The sequence below is a fragment of the Primulina tabacum genome, chromosome 7 (genome assembly GCF_025594145.1).
Source record: "Primulina tabacum isolate GXHZ01 chromosome 7, ASM2559414v2, whole genome shotgun sequence".
In the NCBI taxonomy this organism is placed as follows: domain Eukaryota; kingdom Viridiplantae; phylum Streptophyta; class Magnoliopsida; order Lamiales; family Gesneriaceae; genus Primulina; species Primulina tabacum.
Genome location: NC_134556.1, coordinates 36,261,560 through 36,282,831, shown reverse-complemented (window position 1 = coordinate 36,282,831; position 21,272 = coordinate 36,261,560). Strand labels below are relative to the sequence as shown.

General features: G+C 35.8%; 1 protein-coding gene and 1 pseudogene across 1 annotated transcript; both read right to left on the bottom strand.

The window, feature by feature from the left end:
• Positions 1–11,140: 11,140 nt before the first annotated feature.
• LOC142550920 (transcription factor MYB73-like) lies at positions 11,141–11,971 on the bottom strand. The gene has a single exon (XM_075659967.1). The coding sequence runs from the start codon at positions 11,899–11,901 to the stop codon at positions 11,251–11,253; it is 651 nt and encodes a 216-aa protein (XP_075516082.1). The 5' UTR covers positions 11,902–11,971; the 3' UTR covers positions 11,141–11,250.
• Positions 11,972–16,441: 4,470 nt separating this feature from the next.
• LOC142551546 (uncharacterized) lies at positions 16,442–20,548 on the bottom strand (annotated as a pseudogene).
• Positions 20,549–21,272: the final 724 nt, after the last annotated feature.

Below are 21,272 nucleotides of genomic sequence, written 5' to 3'. Positions count from 1 at the left end.
GCATCCTGTCTGACAGAGACCCAAGTTTCGTCTCACGTTATTGGAAGAGCTTCCAAGGGGCCATGGGAATGAAAGTTACTCTTAGCACGGCCTATCACCCCCAAACCGATGGCCAAACCGAGAGAACAATTCAAACCCTGGAAGACATGCTGCGAGCATGCGCCCTAGAATTCAGTAGCAATTGGAGCAATCATCTACCATTGATCGAGTTTGCTCATAATAACAGCTATCACAGCACTATTGGGATGGATCCATATGAAGCTCTGTATGGAAGGAAATGTCGGTCACCCTTATATTGGGATGAAGTGGGAGAAAAGGCTGTAATAGGACCCGAACTAGTATAGATAACAGTAGACAAGGTTACAGTCGTCCGAGAGAAACTCAAGGCAGCTCAAGACCGACAAAATAGTTGGGCAGATCTGAAAAGAAGACCAGTAGAATTCAACATTGGCGAGAAGGCCTACGTAAAAGTCTCGCCTATGAAAGGAGTTGTTCGGTTCAGTAAAGCTGGGAAGCTAAACCCCCATTATGTGGGACCCTTTGAAATTTTGGAAAAAGTGGGCACACTGGCATACAGACTGGCACTGCCACCAAACATGTCTAGAATTCATAATGTTTTCCACGTGTCCCAACTACGGAAATACATCTCGGATCCCAGTCACATGTTAGAAGTAGAACCGCTCATGATCGAAAGTAACTTGGGAGAAGAGCTGAAGTACGAAGAAGTTCCCATCAGAATCGTGGACACCAAGGACCAAGTACTAAGAAGACGAATCATTCCCTACGTCAAGCTGCAATGGTCTAACCACACTGAAAGAGAAACCACGTGGGAGCTAGAAAAAAGGATGAAGAACCAGTATCCGTACCTCTTCATAGACCAAGCCAACCCAAGTTTCGAGGACGAAACTTCCCATAAGGAGGGAGGGATGTAAAATCCAAGATTTCGGTTTTATCATGATAGTATTTGTAATTTTAGAATACTAAGATTTTCTAAAGGTTGTGTGGATAATTCTATCGTGTGCAATATTTTGGACTCAAGAACTTAAGGTAATATCGTGTATATTTTCGAAATCTAAGCAGATAAAGATCTAAGATTTGAGATGATATTGAGATACCAAGATAAAAATTAAGCAACAGATAATGAAATCCCTAGAATTCGAATTCAATAATGTATTTAATATAAAATTTCGAAAATTTGGATGAAAGATTTAGATCACGGATAGATTTGATTCTCGATTTAAAATTTGATTTGAAAGTTCAAACGCACGATCCGGATAGCAGCCAATCCCTATAAATAGGAGAGCCCTGTAACTCGAAATTCACACCTCTAAACTCAAGCATATTTTCGAGTTACAGGGATCTCCTATTTATAGGGGTTGGCTATTATCCGGATCGTGCATTATCCGTGCGTTTGAACTTTCAAATCAAATTTTAAATCGAGAATAAAATCTATCCGTGATATAAATTTTTCATCCAAATTTTCGAAATTTTATATTAAATACATTATTGAATTCGAATTCTAGGGATTTCATTATCCGTTGCTTAATTTCTCAGATTTCGAAAATATACACGATATTACCTTAAATTCTTGAGTCCAAAATATTGTACACGATAGAATTATCCACTCAACCTTTAGAAAATCTTAGTATTCTAAAATTACAAATAATATTATGATAAAACCGAAATCATGGATTTTACAATTTAACCAACGTCCCCTGTTAGGTAAGATGGTGGACCAAAGTACTCTGCATACTTTTCAAATGCGGCAACTAGCAATTCATTTCAAATACGGTAACTAGCAGATGAATTTTCAAATATGGTTGTTGGAAACTAAGCAAATGAATTTGGTTTCACATGCACGGGAGCTCTATAAATAGAGCTCCCGCATCTCAATTCTAGATATCCCAAAACAAACAAAGCAATTACAAAGCTTAGTAAATAAGAGAGAAAAAAAAAAAGAGATTTTTTTTGTTCTCTTTTGTGAGTTAGAGAAAATATTTTCTCGATTATACTCGGGTTGGGAGTGTGAGATATTTAGTGTATCATTGTGTACACTTGTTGTAATATTTCTTCTGTTATAAAAGATCTGCAGTAGCTCCGTGGACGTAGCCTATCTTGGGTGAACCACGTAAATCTTTGTGTCCTTGTTGATTATTTTATTCCGCAATTTTTTGGGTACTATTATCATCGTGATCGGCATCACTTCGGTGTAATTTCCCAACAACTGGTATCAGAGCCTTGTTGTGAAAATTCTTAAGAATTCTGAGTATGCTCTGTGGTTGCAGCTTTGTCTGATCTTCCACATCAGAAAAGATTTTTTAGATTTTTTGCTAAAGCTAGAGAAGTGATGGCCGGAGATGATGGATCGGGACCGGGAATCAACAAGTTGGACGGAACAGATTTTTCGTTCTGGCGGTTACAGATATGAGATTATATGTACAGTAAGAAGCTGCATCAACCTCTATCAGGAAAGAAACCAGAAAAGATGGAGGATGATGATTGGGAGCTCCTTGACCGACAGGTGTTAGGTGTGATACGACTGACCCTAACGAAGAATGTGGCACATAACGTGGCGGAGGCAAAAACCACAGAAGAGGTGATGTCCATTTTATCGGACATGTACGAGAAGCCATCAGCAAACAACAAAGTACATCTAATGAAAAAGTTATTCAACTTAAAGATGGGTGAAGGTGCTTAGGTGGCTAAACACATCAATGAGTTCAACACGATTATTTCTCAGCTAACATCGGTTGAAATTAATTTTGATGATGAGATTCGTGTACTTATTCTTTTGGCGTCTTTATCAAATGTTTGGGAACTAATGCGGCCAGCGGTTAGCAACTCTGTTGGAAAAAGAAAGCTACAATTCAATGATGTCAGAGATCAAATTATTGCTGAAGAAGTTCGCAAGATGGATTTCGGTGAAGGAACATCATCGAGATCTACTCTAAATCTCGAGAACAGAGGAAGGGGCAGGAGTGGCGAAAAGAGTTCTAACCGATGGCGCGGTAGGTCCAAGTCAAGAAATGGAAAGGACAAAAGCAACTTTGAAAAGAATTTGAAGTGTTGGAGCTGTGGTGAAACTGGTCACTTAAAAAAGAACTGCAGATCAACAAAGAATAATGCCAATGCTGTCACTGAGAAAGTACATGATGCTCTGCTATTATCCATGGAAATCCCCGTTGATTCTTGGGTTATGGACTCGGGAGCTTCGTTTCATACCACTAGTGATCGCGATGTATTTAATAATTACATCGCTGGCGATTACGGAAAAGTTTTCCTGGCTGATGGAAAACCATTGGAAATTGTTGGTATGGGTGATGTACGGATGAAGATGTCAAATGGATATGTCTAGAAAATCAACAAAGTCATGCATGTACCAAAATTGACACGCAATCTGATCTCGGTGGGACAACTCGATGATGAAGGCCACAATGTGACCTTCGGTGATGGTTCCTGGAAAGTGAACAAAGGAGCCATGATTGTTGCTCGAGGAAAGAAAACTGGAACACTGTATATGACTTCCAGTTGCAGAGACACATTAGCAGCTGTGGATGCTGGAGCCAATTCAAGTTTATGGCATTATAGACTTGGACATATGAGTGAGAAGAGAATGAAGATGTTGGTGTCAAAAGGAAAGCTATCAGAATTAAAGACTGTTGAACACCAACTATGTGAAAGCTGTATCTTTGGAAAGCAGAAGAAGGTGAGCTTTTCAAAAGGCGGTAGAGAACCGAAAGCAGCAAAGTTGGAGCTGGTTCATACTGATGTATGGGGACCATCTCCTGTAACATCCCTTGGAGGCTCGAGATACTATGTCACATTCATTGATCATTCGAGTAGAAAAGTTTGGGTTTATTTTCTGAAAAATAAATCTGATGTTTACGAGACCTTTAAAAGGTGGAAAATGAGACCAATTTGAAGGTGAAGTACTTACGGTCTGACAATGGTGGAGAATATGAAGATGATGAGTTTAAGAAATATTGTGCACAGAACAGGATCAAGATGGAGAAAACCATTCCTGGTACACCTCAACAGAATGGTGTAGCTGAAAGGATGAACAGGACCCTGAATAAACGCGCAAGGAGCATGAGATTGCATTCTGGATTGCCAAAATCATTCTGGGCTGATGCTGTTAACACTGCAGCATATCTGATCAGCAGAGGACATTCGATACCGCTTGACTGCAGAATACCCGAAGAGGTATGGAGCGGCAAAGAAGTAAACCTTTCTTTCTTGAAAGTATTTGGATGTCTATCCTATGTTCATATTGATTCAGCAAGCAGAACAAAACTTGATCCGAAATCAAAGAAGTGCTTCTTTATTGGTTATGGAGATAATGAGTTTGGTTATCGTTTCTGGGATGACCAAAATCGGAAGATCATTCGGAGCAGGGATGTAATCTTTAATGAGCAACTTCTGTACAAGGACAAGTCAGACATTGGAGCTGGAGATGAATGTCCTGAAGTCAAGAAGACTGATGAAGTGCCATTGACATATATTCCTGTGAATAAATCGAAAACCAGTAACCAGGAAGATGAAGAAGAAACTGCACAAGATAATGACCCACAAACTCCGGTGATTGAACTCAGGAGATCTTTGAGAACTATTAGACCACCTGAGAGATACTCCCCTGCACTTCACTATATTTTGCTGACAGACAAAGGTGAACCGGAGATTTATGAAGAGGCAATGCAAAATGATGATTCAACCAAGTGGGAGTTGGCCATGGAAGATGAGATGGATTCACTGTCATCCAATCAGACTTGGGAGTTGACAGAACTTCCGCAAGGCAAAAAGGCGTTACATAACAAGTGGATGTACCAGTTAAAAGAAGAGCATGATGGTAGCAAGCGGTACAAAGCAAGACTTGTTGTAAAAGGCTTCCAACAACGGGAAGAAATTGATTACATCGAGATTTTCTCTCCGGTGGTTAAATTAACCACTATCAGGACTGTACTTAGACTAGTGGCGAAGGAATACTTACATTTGGAGCAGTTGGATGTAAAGACTGCGTTTCTTCATGGTGATCTAGATGAATAAATTTATATGAAGCAGCCACAGGGATTTGAAGTACGGGGAAAAGAGAAAATGGTGTGCAAACTTCAGAAGAACTTATATGGTCTCAAACAAGCTACAAGACAGTGGTACAAGAAGTTTGATGGATTCATGAGTAATATTGGTTTCCTGAGGTGTCAGGCTGATCACTGTTGTTACGTGAAGAAGTTTGATGGTTCTTATATCATTCTACTGCTATATGTAGATGATATGCTGATAGCTGGAGCTTGTCTGTAAGAAATTGATAAACTCAAGAAAGATTTATCGAAGGAATTTGCCATGAAGGATTTGGGTGCTGCAAAGAAAATCCTTGGAATGAGGATCTTTAGAGACCGGGTGAATGGATTCTTGAAGTTGTCTCAAGAAGAGTACGTGAAAAAGGTGGTTATCAAATTTAATATGGATGAAGCTAAATCTGTGAGTACTCCTTTGGCTAGTCATTTCAAACTAACCAAAGCACAATCACCATCGACGGAGCAGGAGCATGCTTATATGAATAAGGTTCCTTATGCTTCTGCTGTCGGAAGCCTCATGTATGCAATGATGTGTACTAGACCAGATATAGCACACGCAGTGGGAGTTGTGAGCAAGTTTATGAGCTGTAACGCCCCAGATTCGACGACTGTCCTCACTGTATCAAGACGGGTCTTTCCAGCGTGCTTATGTCCTCACTCACACGCACCCCGAGAAACTTCCCAGGAGGTCACCCATCCCAAAATTGCCCCAGGTCAAGCACGCTTAACTTTGGAGTTCTTATGTGATGAACTACCGAAAAGAAGATACACCTTCGTGATATGAGTAGTACCAATCAAATCTTTTAAGCCCTCTTCAACTGTACAGTCCATTACAGTGAACAGTCTCGGAATCCCTCTCATTCCGGTGTGGGATCGGTTCATTCATGTTCCCTCCACCTAGAAGCCTGCCAGGAGCCGCTCACTGTCCGTGCAATCTCATGGCACCGGCGATCACCCCCCGCCCTCTTCGGCCCCGGGCCTCACATACCCACCAGCTTCCGCTTGGTTCGTCCCCGAACCACACCGTACTAAGAGAGGTCGGCTCTGATACCACTTGTAACGCCTCAGATTCGACGATTGTCCTTACTGTATCAAGACGGGTCTTTCCAGCGTGCTTATGTCCTCACTCACACGCACCCCGAGAAACTTCCCGGGAGGTCACCCATCCCAAAATTGTTCCAAGTCAAGCACGCTTAACTTTGGAGTTCTTATGTGATGAGCTACCGAAAATAAGATGCACCTTTGTGATATGAGTAGTACCAATCAAATCTTTTAAGCCCTCTTCAACTGTACAGTCCATCACATTGAACAGTCTCGGAATCCCTCTCATTCCGGTGTTGGATCGGTTCATTCATGTTCCCTCCACCTAGAAGCCTGCCAAGAGCCGCTTATTGTCCGTGCAACCTCATGGCACCGGCGATCACCCCCCGCCCTTTTCGGCCCCGGGCCTCACATGAGCAATCCAGGAAAATAGCACTGGGAAGCAGTTAAATGGATTTTAAGGTATTTGAAAGGTATTGCTGGTTTGTCTTTATGCTTCAGAAGGTCAAAATTGGGTTTACAGGGTTTTGTCGATGCCGATATGGGTGTGACCTGGATGGCATGAAAAGTACTACTGGATATGTGTTCACATTAGGTGGTACATTCGTAAGCTGGGTGTCTAAACTGCAAAAGATAGTTGCGCTTTCAACTACTGAGGCCGAGTACGTTGCTGTAACAGAAGCTAGCAAAGAGATGATATGGTTGAAATCCTTTCTGGAAAAATTGGGTCAGAAGCTTGAAGATAGCACATTACACTGTGACAGTCAGAGTGCTATTTATTTAGCCAAAAATCATGTTTATCATGCTAGGACAAAGCATATACAGGTTAGGTACCATTTCATCAGATCAGTGCTGGAAGATGGAGTTTTGATACTGGAGAAGATTCATGGAAGTAAAAATCCAGCTGATATGCTCACGAAGACGGAAACCATTGAGAAACTGAAGTTGTGTTCAACTTCAGTTGGACTGCAAGAATAAATGAGGAGATATGAGCTGCTGCAATGATGATGTGAAGACGTAATTGAAATCAAGTCTTCAAGTGGGAGAAATGTTAGGTGAGAGGGCCCTCCATTAATGTTGATTAGAAAATTGGGAATAGACTTTGTCAACAAAATAAACGTGTCAAACTTCATTTGTGCCGGCAGAAAAGGAAATCGTTTCCTTTGTTCATACAGAGGATTGCACCTATAAATAAGTGCATCCTTCGTATTGCAAATCTATCCCAAAAAAAACTAAGCAATTACAAAGCTTTGTAAATAAGAGTGAGAAAAAAAGAGAGTTTTTTTTGTTCTCTTGTGTGAGTTAGAGAAAATATTTTATCGGTTATACTCGAGTTGGGAGTGTGAGATACTGAGTGTATTGTTGTATACACTTGTTGTAATATTTTTTCCAGTTATAAAAGTTGCAGTGCTCCGTGGACGTAGCCTATTTTGGGTGAACCACGTAAATCTTTGTGTTCTTGTTGATTATTTTATTCCGCAAGTTTGGGTACTATTATCATCGTGGTCGGCATCGCTTCGGGGTAATTTCCCAACACTTGATAACCGGCCGGTTCCTAGCATTAATCCAAAACATCTCGGATTGACGATTTAATGAAGCTCCAATCACCTTAGGGCATCTCCAACCGTTCTCCATAATGGAGGATTCCTCCATTATGGAGGATGAAATCTTCTCCAACCATGCTCTATTTGCTTTCTCTATTTTAGAGTATGCAACAGTGATCCTCCATTTATGGAGGATCACTGTTCATATAGAGAATTGAAAAAGAGTGGGAAATGATTAAAAAATAGATATTTTAAAAATTATAATATAGTACTTTTGAAAAAAAATTTAGGAAAATATCACTCTTCATGGAGCGACTGGGCTTGAAGTCACACACCCACACTTAAGTCGACCAAAGCAGATTTGGTCATGCTTTGGTCGACCAACCAAAACACCATGCTTTGGTTGTGCTTTGGTCGTCTTTGGTCCACCATGCTCCAAAACTCTTGCTTTGGTCGACCAAGATAATACTTTGGTCGACCACGCTTGTTTTGGTCGACCATGATGCTCCAAAGCATGGTCGACGAAAGCAAGATGATCTTGCTTTCGTCGACCAAGATAAAGCTTGGGTCAACCTTGTTGATCAAAAGTTTTAATTTTTTAATCAAATTTGTGTGTTGTTCTTTAAATCATATGCGTCTTTTATGTTTGTCTTGATATCTATTTTATGTCGGTATGATGAATGTTGTCTCTTGTTTGCAATTTGATGAAAAAATAAATGTATTGTTTTAAATATATCGAGTCGAATACACATGTAGTTGTGTCATATTTAGCGAATTAATTAAGTTTAGTTAAATAATATATTATGAAATTAATTAATTATATGTGTGTGTATGTGTATTCGAAAATGAAATAAATTAAAAAAAAGTATTTGGTAATATTTAGAGGTTATGGATTGAAAATGAAATAAATTAAAAAAATATATAGTATTTGGTAATATTTAGAGGATATGGGTTGGAGAATGTTTTTGAAAATAGAGATCATGGATCTCTATTTTGGAGAATAGATGATGAAAAATAGAGGATATGAATTAGAGATGGTCTTTTAAGTGCTAGTGGAAGCCCTTCACATTCATCCACAATACATCAGTTTTTACCTGCTTAACTAGTTGTTTGTCAGCACTGAGAGGCATGGAAGTTTGTCCAAAAGCGGAGTAACAAAACAAGGAAATGGCCTCGTTTTCACGCAGCAACTCTAATTCTTAGGCAAACTGGACAATAGATGGAGGGAATCTAGAACGCGAAACTACAAGGAATTTGCAACAAGGACTCTTGATGATCAGTTGTTCGAGAACTGCTTGGGACCAAACATCATCAACAACTACGAGTGACTGCACAGTATTTTCAACATCAAGATGTGCTGTTGCTTGGGAAAACATTTCACCGTAGCCCATAATGTTGAATCCTGATATCAGACAGCATATATTTCTTCTCGATCGTTTCTTCTTAATATTCTTATGAAACATATTAAAATTTGAATCTCCCTTTTGTACGAATGGCTATGTATGTGTTTTGTATAAGCGGGTCGAAGAAATGTGCTCTTGATTACAAAGAGTATATTAGAGAAATGTTGAGTAATTTGATTATATCGACAGTGATAAGTTAAACATGTTTGAACTGCGGGGTTATGTCGAAGATACATGATATATCAAGTCATGGCACAAATTTGGAAAACTCCGAAAAATTTCTAACAAAATAAATTTATTGACAAAAGAATTTTGATTTGTTATTTTATTTAAATTCCTTTGAAAAATTTGCCAAAGATTATTATAGTGAACATACGGGTTAGGCCAGCACATAATAAACTAAGGTAAAAACTTATGTGAGACGATCTCACGGATCGTATTTTGTGAGACATATATCTTATTTGGATCATCCATGAAAAAGTATTACTTTTTATGCTAAGAGAATTACTTTTTATTGTGAATATCTGTAGAGTTGATCCGTCTCATAGATAAAGATTCGTGAGACCGTCTCACAAGAGACATATTCATGAACTAATTATATCAGCTGCATTTTTAGGTTTTTTGAATTATTTTTTGTTTTTTTATTAAAAAATAAAATTTGTGACATTATATATCGGAAAATCTAGTAGTTACGTCTTTTTAGTTTACCCACAGAAATATCATAATTTTGTACGAAAAGTACAGTGAAAAGACTCGTTCGGAGGCACGTTTAGGATATGAAGATGAAGAATAATGAATTTGTTAAGTTTGTAAATTCACCAGGAAACGGAGTAGGAACGTTCATCCCCCCTTGTAAATTTGTTAAGCTTCAGTTTACCTCTGGTTTCCAATCATTACAAAAAAACAAAGGAAAAAAATCAGCCATATTTATTAAAATTAAATTTTTATTAATTATTAAACAATTGATTTTCCCACTTTATCCCCCATTTTTAGTAATTATTAAAAAATTAATTTTATTTATAAATTATCAAGTTATCTATTTATCGAGTTGATTGATATATATTGATTTATTGATGTTTAAATTTTAACTAACTTTTATGTTTACACACAATTTTGAGAGAGTATAACGAATCAATTTTATGAGACATCTCTTTTATTTAAGTATACATTAAAAAATATTACTTGTAGTGCAAAAAATAATACTTATTATTGTAAATATGAGTTGGGTTGACATATTTCATGATATCGTCTCACAAAAAACCTACTAGTATGTTTATGTATTTTATATATAGATAACGGAGATAATATATATTAAAAAAATTTCATATGGCGACCGTTTCGAAACTTATTAAAAAAAAAGAAAAATATGAGAAAATGTGAAAATTTCAATGCTAAATTGTTGGAACAATTGGTTAAATGTAATAAATTAATTATTAAATATTTATATAGTGATGCTATTTTATTTTTTGCCTGGTTCGCCCGTCTAACTTGCAATTTGAGACAATTTGGATTGAGTTGATCTTTTCCCAACCTACCCCATTTACGGCGAGCTGGTCGGTTCTGCAAACTATAGTCATTATCAAGATCATATAAATTTGTGCAAGTTCTCTTGCCTACTCTCCGTTTCGAGTTTTAATTCTTTTTATGTTGAGTTTTCATCATGTAATCTTGTGTTTTATTGATTTTTAGTTATATTTGGTCGGAATATTGACATTCCACCAAAAATGTTGAAGTAACATTATAATTTTTTGCAAGATGAAAATCTTATTTGGGCCATCAATGAAAAAATATTACTTTTTATGCTAATAGTATTATTTTTTATTGTGCATATCGGTAGAGTTAACCCGTCACACATATAAAGATTCGAAAGATCATTTTACTAAGAGCTGCTCAAAACAAAAATAGTTGTTAAATTTCTTTTGACCAAATCTTGGAATTTTTCTCACTTTGAATATATAAATATTGATCTCCTGCTTTTTTATCTGAAACTTCATTTTTTTAAAATAAAAATAAAAATAGATTTCACAGTTATATAAAGTAATAAATTTGTTCAGTCGTCAATATATATAACATACAGATGAAATAATTTATTATATTTTACCAGATTGAGGAAATTAATCAGCCGTACAATAGTGATTAACCACTAAATGAACAAATTAATTAACTAACTAATCATGATTTAACAATTAATTAGAAATGAAAACCCACGCCAGAGCTCTCTGGAAACGTCGAAGTTACGTACTGCCTCACCTCCCTCGCTATCACATTCCTCATCCCATCCCAGAACTCCGGATGCATGCTCTCCGACATCCCACCGCAGCCGCTCATCCCCGGAGGCGCCAACGTCAACGCCGTCATCGGATCGTACTCATCAAAATGGTCACCGCTCCCGCAGCTCACATTTTTCTCAGTATTTCTCCGTTCGCCCACACACTGTTTCTGTATCTGATTTTGCTGATGTCTCCTTCTCAGAGCGGAATTCCAGTGGTTTTTAACAGCATTATCCGTGCGTCCAGGGAGCAGCCTCGCGATCGTAGCCCACCGATTCCCGTACTTCTCATGGGCCGTTAAGATGAGTTCGTCCTCCGCCGGGGAGAAGGGACTGTGCTCCACATTTGGGCTGAGCTGGTTGCACCATCGCAGGCGGCAAGACTTTCCGGACCGACCCTTTATGTATTTACTTATCAGAGACCAATTTCGAGCTCCGTAGCTCTCCACCAATCCAGTCAGGATCCTGTCTTCCTCGGCACTCCACGGTCCTTTGATCCTCTCGTTCGTCAAATCGGAGCACGAATCGGAGGAAGAAGAACTGGTTGGCGAACACGTGTTAAATATGTCCATCGTGTAAATCACCAGGGATTTGAAGAAATTGTTGCAGAGGGCGGCGAACTAGTGGGTGAATACAGAGTGAACACAAGTATACATATATATATACATGAAATTCTCTGTGGGTGGGGTTTTTTTTTTTTGTTGGTTTGGTTCTTGGAAAGTGCCTTGTGTAAGGTTGGTGGAGTATCGGAGTATTTCAAACTATTCTCTGCATGTGCTTATTATGCATTATAAATAAATTAAATTTTCTTTATTATTTTTTCTAGCTGAATTTTATATAATTTTATGTGATATAATTTATGTTATCACTTATATATAGTTATATATATATTTTGAATCAATTATCACATATATTCTCCATATGTGCATGTGACGAAATATCTACTGCGACATATATAATTCATGTCATTTAAAGTAGACTTAAAGGGGTTTATGAATTTTTTTGTTGTTTTCGGCCTCTTGAATTTTAGAGTAATACTTTTAAAATAAAAAAAATATTTTTTCATGGATTATGTCAGGTCGAACATCCATTTGATAAAATTTACTCGAAACGGTCTAAGAGTTTTTTGCAGGAAAAAAATTCAAATAAATATCAATTCAATGCAATTAAATAATTCATGATTTATCTATGTAAATAAAAAAACTTCCATTAACTTTTTTAATTTTTTGAAGAATTCAGTCTCTCAAATTTTAGAATTTTATATTAAATTCAACCTAAATGTGAGAAACATTTGCTAAAAACGCGCAACCTTTTGCAGAAACAAACAAACAGGTGATTTTGTCGTGATTATAGGTAGAATGACACATTAGGACAGACAGACAGACTTATTTGGAATCTAATTGTGTGATTAAATCAATTTAATCAGATTCATTGAATTACGAGTTTAATATAATCATGTGTCGCCTACCCCCTTTGGGTCCGATATCAGATACTGTCCTCTGTCCGTACGACAAACTTGAAAACTCGTCTCAATTTTAAATAATCAATGATAGATGTGTTATATGCCTACAAGCCATAGGTGATTTGCGTTCATCGATTTTTTGAAGGTAGGTTTCTCGTGTCACGGTCTAAAAAGTCTATATCTAGGAGACATATAGTCTCGATTGATACTTAACATGAAAAATAATATTTTTGACATAAAAATTAATAATCTTTATTCAAATAAACATATATCATTACACAATATTTTTTCATGAAATAAATAACATAAAATGATATATTTGCAAAAAAATAACATCACATATATAAAAAAATAATATTTTCATGGGTCAGGTCGAGAATCTATATCATAAATTTGATCTGTGAAATAATCTTACATAAATTTTTCGGGATTTCAAATAAAATTTGATTGTGTCTCGAAAGTAACAAATTTACATTTAATTTTATAAAAATACAAGCAAATCACATTTGAGAGAATTTTTTTAATTGGGTGTATAATATATAAACTATTTAAGACACAAAAGTTAAGCCAATAACGATAGATACATATAATTGAAATTAGGTACTAGGTGCAAAATAGATATATATGATTCAATTAAAAATTCAATTTGATTATATGATCTCTAATCAATTGTTTTAAAGTCCAATTATTTTTCTTTAATTTAAGCTAAATAGACGTTTTATTTTTCAATAGTTGGTGTTCCAAAATACATTACATTTTGGTAGGCTCGTCTAGTTTGTATTGAAATAATGCCTGCTTTTTAATACATTCAGCTATACTCGAAACTTTCATGTTTTAAGTGATTTCATATGTTACTTCCACGAGGGATGACCTCGTGTTTGAAATCCCACTTTTGCCCTTCTGCTCAATTCTTTCCGCTTTATATGATAAAATATTAATGAATAACCGGAGTAATCGGATCCATATTTATAATTAAAAATAAATTATTTTTATGATGTAGTTTCGACGATATGTACCGATCATAGATCCAAAAATTCAAGAAGCAAAAATTGTAAAACATTTGAGACCAGAGAGCTCAAAACGAGTGTTTTTTTACATGAAAACGAGTATCTGATGTATGTTTGGTCATAAGAAGTGAATCATAAGTTGGAAATAATTCTTGAAATTTTGCGATAAAAAATAGTTATATGCCTCGTAAATTTAGTTGAGTTCATTATAATATTATATGATATTCCTATTTAGCATCTCTGTTACTCTATAAAAACATATTTAGAGTTTAAAATTTGTTTGGACTTTGGACAAATATTTTTAAAAATAATTAATAGGATGTTCGAACAATTAATCTATATAAAAAAAAAATTAATATTTGTATTTTTGAAAAGATCTATATTAGGAATTTACGACAACTATTTTATCAAAACAATAAATAAATGAAAATTCTCCTAGGATGCTTCGTAGTGTCGTCCTCAAATCAACAAATAATCTTTCGAAGACAGTTAAGAACATGGACAGCCACCCGACACCCCATTTCAAGGGGACAATATGTATGGGAATTAGGAATACTGTTTGAGAAATTTTAGTTTTATACAAACACGAAACACTAATTTCACGAATTCACCTAATTCAATTGTGCATGTCCAACATTTCTCAACAATCACTGTCTCAATTGTTAAAACATGTTGTTATAGAATATGCACTAACACTCGTACTATAACGTTCCAAATTCGACGATTGTCTCCATTATACTAAAATCGGTCTTTCTAGTGTGTTTATATCCTCACTCACACGCACCCTAGAAGACTTCTCAGAGGTCTACCTATCCCGGAATTATCCCGAGTTAAGCAAGCTTAACTTTGAAGTTCTTATGTGATGAACTCCCAAAAAAAAGATTCACCTTTTTAATATGAGTAGTACATATTAAATTTTTTATTTAATTATCGATTACGAAAATCATAGTTTGTTTGAGAGAACCCAGTGAATCATGATCCTAGATACAACACAATGGTATCTAAAAGAACCTTCAATTAGATTTGTGAAATCCTTCTATTCCATGTTCTAATAGGATTACTACTCCATCAATTTTTTATTAGGAAAAATTAGCCCATTGATCGGTGTGATAATTTTACTAATTTGGGCTTTAAGCAAATAAGCCCAATTAAGTTCATTATTTTATTCTGGTTGTAAGATTAGCAAGAAGCTAGAAACTTCTTGAACAATATTTTGATTTTGCAAAAAGAGAGACATAGGCCCAATAAGGATCATTCTCTGGATAAATCTGGACCCAATTTCGCTAAAAAAAACCCGGGTTCTAGACCCGAAAAATTCATTCTTCAAAAAATAAAATGTAGATTACATCTTTAGAGACCGAGCTTGTAGCCAATGATCTCACCCCCTGTCGGAGTAGCCGGTTCATTGGTATCGATTCTTCCTCTCCGCGTGTGTTGTAATAAAAAAAAAAGATCCGAAATACTTGTGTGTACTTTGTGGCCGCGCTTGCTAAATTAATAGCTCTCTGAATTAGATCACTCTTAAGTAGTATTGTCATCACATTCGCTTGGTGGATCAAAATTTGAAGTGCTATCGAAACGAGACAGACTTCCACCTAATTATAATATTTTTAAGCACCGTTCCGTCTCTTGAGTGATAAAAAAAAAGACGAGAAAATTACAAAAACAAATCCGTATAAACTGAATCGTATACTTGGTTGATATAACTTAAAATCATGAATCTTGATTTGAGAATCAAGATCCAAGTTGAAACAAGGGCATATGCTTGAGGTCACATGATGTTTTCTTGAATGGTACTCCGACGGCTTAGGCTTTTGTGGAGTGGTGAAGGGGGACTTCTCCTACTTTGGCGAAAAGAAGGATTTGTTCTTTGCTTAGATGGAGTTGATGTATGATAAGTCATGCCTTTAGAAGAGGACAAACGTTAGGACCACTACGTTATCTTGTACTATATGTTTGAACTGTTAATAAGGTTTTAAATGTAAACTTAATTATGACCATCTTACTTCTACGGATTATCTCTATTTTAGGTTTCATATCTAAAAGTATTCTTCAAATTTTTTAAGCTCTCAGTATTTGTTTTACTTGTTTTAATAGGTAGACATCAAACGAGTTCGTAAACAATACCCCATTTTATTTTCCGATGATCGGGTATACTTTTTTTTCGAGAAAATCACACTTATGGTAATATAAGTTGTAGTTTTTTTTTTTGATGATATATGTTATCAGTCAAATTTATCGTCTTACTACACTAACTTGTATTTTTTTTTCAATTTCTGTAGTCAAGTCAACATTTTCCGGTGTCAAAATGATTGAAATAAAAAATACAAGTTAGTGGACTAAGATTGTAAATTAATGAAAAATATGCAAGCTAAGTTTTATGGCCAAAAATAAAATTTTTTATATGGAAAACATTAAATTTTTCCGATACCAAAATCAAATCCTACAAAATTGAATATGTAAATCTAATGTGAAGAATGTGATCATCTAATTAGTTTAAGTTTGTACAAATTATAAACGATGTTGGATTTGAAGACAAACTCTCTCGAGCTTAATTATAATCATAAATTATAATTATAAACATTTTATAAAATATATAATGGAATTTTTTTAAATTTTTTTCATGATATCTTTGAGACGAAATATTTGTGATAAAAGTAAAATTTATTAAATTTATTTACAAGAACCAAATTATTAATACACTTTTCACTACAAAACCTATAAGCTATAACTTGTATACATGAAAATCCAACTCCAAAATTGCTGAAATTGTGAGAATACCAAAACCAAGCTAACCTTGTTCAATCATATGTGCAGAAGGTATCTAAAGCTAAAATCATAAGGTATTATTCGAAACGACTGCCATAACGACTCGCCTTTACCCAACTCGACACATTTCATCGCTTCTTTTCCTAGTTCGGTCGGCAGTTGGAGGCATATCCAGTCGAGCAAGGACTCGATATCCTTGGCAAAGTCTAGGAGATACCAATCGAGCAGCTTCGGTATTCCTATTACTTTTTTCGCAGTTGAAATACCAATTGCTGCTTGTAAGTACTCTCTTTTAGCTGTTTGGAGCTCGTTTTCGACTTGAGAGGCCGTGTACACTCGAACCTTCAAACACGAAAATAGTCCAGTAAGTGAGTTTTTTTTTCTCTTTTTCTTTAATGGGAAATAGTTCATTTATAAATTAAGCAATCCTTCCATACAAAAAATGGTGATCTATCAGAAGTGATTACATTGCGGAATCTAATGAGGCCCGGGAGATTGATATAAGTCGTGTTTCAATGACGGGATCAAATATCCGACAATTCCTTCGAGCAATTCGATGATAACTGATAAGCGAGTTTTCATTTAAGATTGTTAAATTTCGTAAATCTTGAGAGTATAATAACTTACTGCAGGGGATGACCAGCTCCCGCAAGATAGAGCAAATGTTACCAATGGTTCGGATAACTCTAAGCCAAACTTGCGACGCGTTGTCACCTCATCGTGTTTTGCACCTTTCGACAAAGTCTGGGGCGTAAAAAAACAAATTGGATTACAACAAACCAAATTCCTGGACTCGGTAGATGGCCAAAAGTTCGATAAATCTTACAAATTTCGAATAATAAGGCAGTCTCAATATGAAATGCTTCAATGGTTATTGCGTTTAGAACGTGCCCACCAGCGGTCACCGTTGCCTGATAATAATGCATTATCGAAGGTGTACTTCAGACCATGTTATACATATAGCATTAAATGGTAGAGAAAAAAGGACTAAATTAATGTTACCTTATGCATCAGGGCAACGACCATTTCAGGACTTTCTGGGATGCCATACTCAATAAATGCCTGCAGCAATGGATTATTCATCAATGCACAATAAACTATAGGTTTTGGGAGGAGACTAAAATGGCTGGTAACTGGAGGGGTTATTGTGTCATACATTCATCATGCACGAATTGTAGACGTTAATCCAGAAAGCGAGCTTTTCTTGATGCGATAGTCCATTCAAGTTGACTGCTGCAAGTTTCTGAAGTAGAAGCCTATACAAGAAGGAGATATGCATAAGCATCAATATTATATAGCATAACTGTGAGAAATTTAAGCTAATCATACAGTGGCTTACTTTAGTCTTTGGACGAGGAATACCGAAATTGTTGTTTGGTTTGGATTGATACAGCAAGAGTCGATAGCCAATAAATTCTTGTATGAACCAATGTCCCTCTTCTCAAATTTTGAACATACACTATAAGGATCCTTGTACTCGACATATGCGAAGCTTTCAGCACAAGGAAGCGTTTCGGTAGTGCTCCTACCCTTATTTGAGCTCATTCTCAAGAAAATGTTCATCAAGCATTTCAGAATGCTTTCGGAAATTTTGTTTGGACACTCATCTACCATTGATATCTCCTCTGGACTTAAATGATTTCTCTCTTCTGAACTCCGGCGATCAACTATTTGGCTCTCCAACTGATGAATTAACAAAAAGGATTATGTCAACCTCTTAATTATATAGCGGGAAAATGGAAATTGATCAAATAAATTATTAAATCATGCATCCATACCTTTTGAGGCTCTAAACACTTTTCGGTTGATCTGCGCTCAGTGGGAAGCCGTTTTACCGGAGTTCCAGCGCCTTGCTCTTTTATATTCGGTGTTTGTTGTTTGATCTTTGAGAAATTGGTGCTCGAGTAGTTTTCTTTTCCCCTTTGTTCATCTGATCACATGCTTAATTATTTTTTTTTAAAACCAAGATAACATTGTAATTCTTAAAAACAAAAAGAAGAAGACAGTGGCATTACCTGAAAGTGAATACAAATTCATCCAAACATATGCTGTAGAATTTGCTTCAGTTTGGAGTGATGACCTTGATTGCTTCGGTTTCAAATCTTTACCCTGACCAGGGTTGCATAAATCAGTGGAATTGTTCGTGTTCTTCCTGGAGGATGAAATGTAGACCGCTTCTTGATATAGCCCTTGACGGAAATGCACCACTTTCTCTTCGAGCCGAACGACTTCCTCCTCCAAGACTGCCACTTCAGCCAGAAGCTCGAGTGTCTAAACACATGAATTCAGTATTACATTCTCATTTACACTTATTGAATAACGATATCAAGTTCAATAAAATTCTGTAGAATCAGGCATTGTTACTGTATTATATATAGCTTATAGTAAAGATGCGATTCAAATTTTTTAAATCAGGTACAAGCTCAAATGGTTTGACTATTGTGTTACATATGCAAACTCAAAGAACCACCAAAGTTATTTTGCTCACGATCGAATTCATTTATTCCCTTTCATTTACATCACAATGTTTATCAATTTGAATCAATCTTCTCAATCCTGTATAACATAATGCACTGCTACCTAACCTATCAGCGGATACGAATAGCTAGAGTTCTTCGTTACCGAACACATTGGAAACACAGAAGAAAAACAAATTCACGAGCTTGTGACTAACATTGGGCGGAAGATAAGGCGGGAGACGAGGGAGAGCTCCCAACGGTCTGGTAAACGCTCTCTCCAATGCTCTGTGGACATTTTCCTCGTGTCTCAACTTCTTCTTTAGCTTATCCACCTATATAGTGCATCATCATAATAAGTACAATGAACAAAAATATCGATGCAGATGTTATAAAGTATAAACAATAGAAGTGATCAATTAAATCCCACGTCTTGTTGCAATGCCATCTTCCTTGCTCGAATCAAGCCACGTCGACTTGTAGTCGGTTTCTTGAGATCCATGGTACGACTATTGTTCATTTCCACTTTTTCCTTTAAGTTGCCACAAAGATAAGGCAAGAATCAGCATCCACAAGAAAGGAATTACACATTATAGAAAAAGATAAAGTTCCTTGCACTAAGGGGCACTTATATGTAAAAGAAAAAGGAGAAAAAAGAAATATCAACAGGAAAAAATACATGGATAAGAAGAAAAATGAAGATCTTTTTTCTAAGAATGATAATCACACAAAATAAATTCAACAATTGACAGACCAAAAAATAAAAAAAATCAAAAGATAGTCTTTTTCCTTCTCATTCCCCAATTTGATCCAAAACCCATCAAGCATGATTACCAGAGAAGCTTAATTTATTGAAAATAAAGACGACATTTTTCATCTTCTCGAACATTTTGCATTAAATTCCACCACATCACAACTTCACAATCTCTAATCCACACAAACTGATTAAAAAAGAAAATCAGATTCCCATTACTTTTTCATGCTTCAGAGGAGCCTTCATAGGCTGCAAACTGCTCCTGGTTCTGGTATTCATCCTCTCCACTACCAAAACAAAGGAAAGAGAACGATCCCTGCCATTAACACACCATTAAATCCATTGATAACCCAAAAAAAAAAAAAACTACAAAATGAAGTCTATTATTTATTTATGGCCATGGAAAAAAAGGAATTAATAAGAAACCTTCAAAGGAAAGAATTCATTGTTGCAGTCCCTGGAAGAAACAGTGGCAGCGGCAGGAGGCGGAAACTGTGCACAGACTGAAATACTGTTGAACAAATCAACTTTAATGGTTTTCCGTTCATCACTCACTCCAATCTCTACAAAGTTTCTCGCTCAGTTGAAGTAAATGCACATATCAAACACAGCAGATCATATCACAGGCATCTTCTATATATATAATTTATTTTTAAGAAAATATATTCCTATTATCTACATATATGACAATTCCTTGTATATATTTATATACACACTCGCTATGTAACGTAGGCACGCTTGATTTGTTTAGATTTTGTGCATGTGTCGAGAGTGAGTGTGGGAAAAGACAGAGGGCGTACAACTGTGTATGTGACTTCATTGGTGGAAAAATTAAATATAATATATTTTTTTAATTTTATTTGGTTATTAAATAATTGTTGAAGCAGATAAAATAAATTTGGGGTTGACCGATTTTATTTAAAATAATCAATCTAGTGAAAATAGAACTGGATGGGGTCATAATGCTAGCATGCGGATTGGCTCAGGTGCGCCGATAGATTGTAAACGGGCCGATGCGATGCTAACTTTGGGCACCACTTGATTATAACATAATAAATGATGTATAATGTAATATGAAAATGATAAATCAATAGATTTGGATAAGTTAACGATAAATAATATTAATTTTTTCTGTAGAAATAAAGTCAACCATTTTACAATTACAAAATAAAGATGGATAATCGATTAATGTTATATATTTTACACCAAACGGTGCCTAAAGTACTATTATAATGATGTATCTAAAGTTGAAAATTTATCGATACATTTAATATTCAATAATTTTTCAGTTTACCTCATATTTATTATCTAAAATTCACCTTTAAAAAAAACAAATGATAGAGTACCCTAAAAGATAGCTTGAAATTTATTATTAGACATATTATTTCATATTGATTGAAGAGTCACACTATAAGATTTTGGACTTTCATAAATAGATGCTACACCTTTAGGTTTTGTTTGAATTGAAGTATTTGGACTCATAAAATTATTTCAA

Excerpts from the sequence above, each read along its gene's own strand:
- LOC142550920 (XM_075659967.1), bottom strand. The coding sequence starts at position 11,901 with ATGGACATATTTAACACGTGTTCGCCAACCAGTTCTTCTTCCTCCGAT.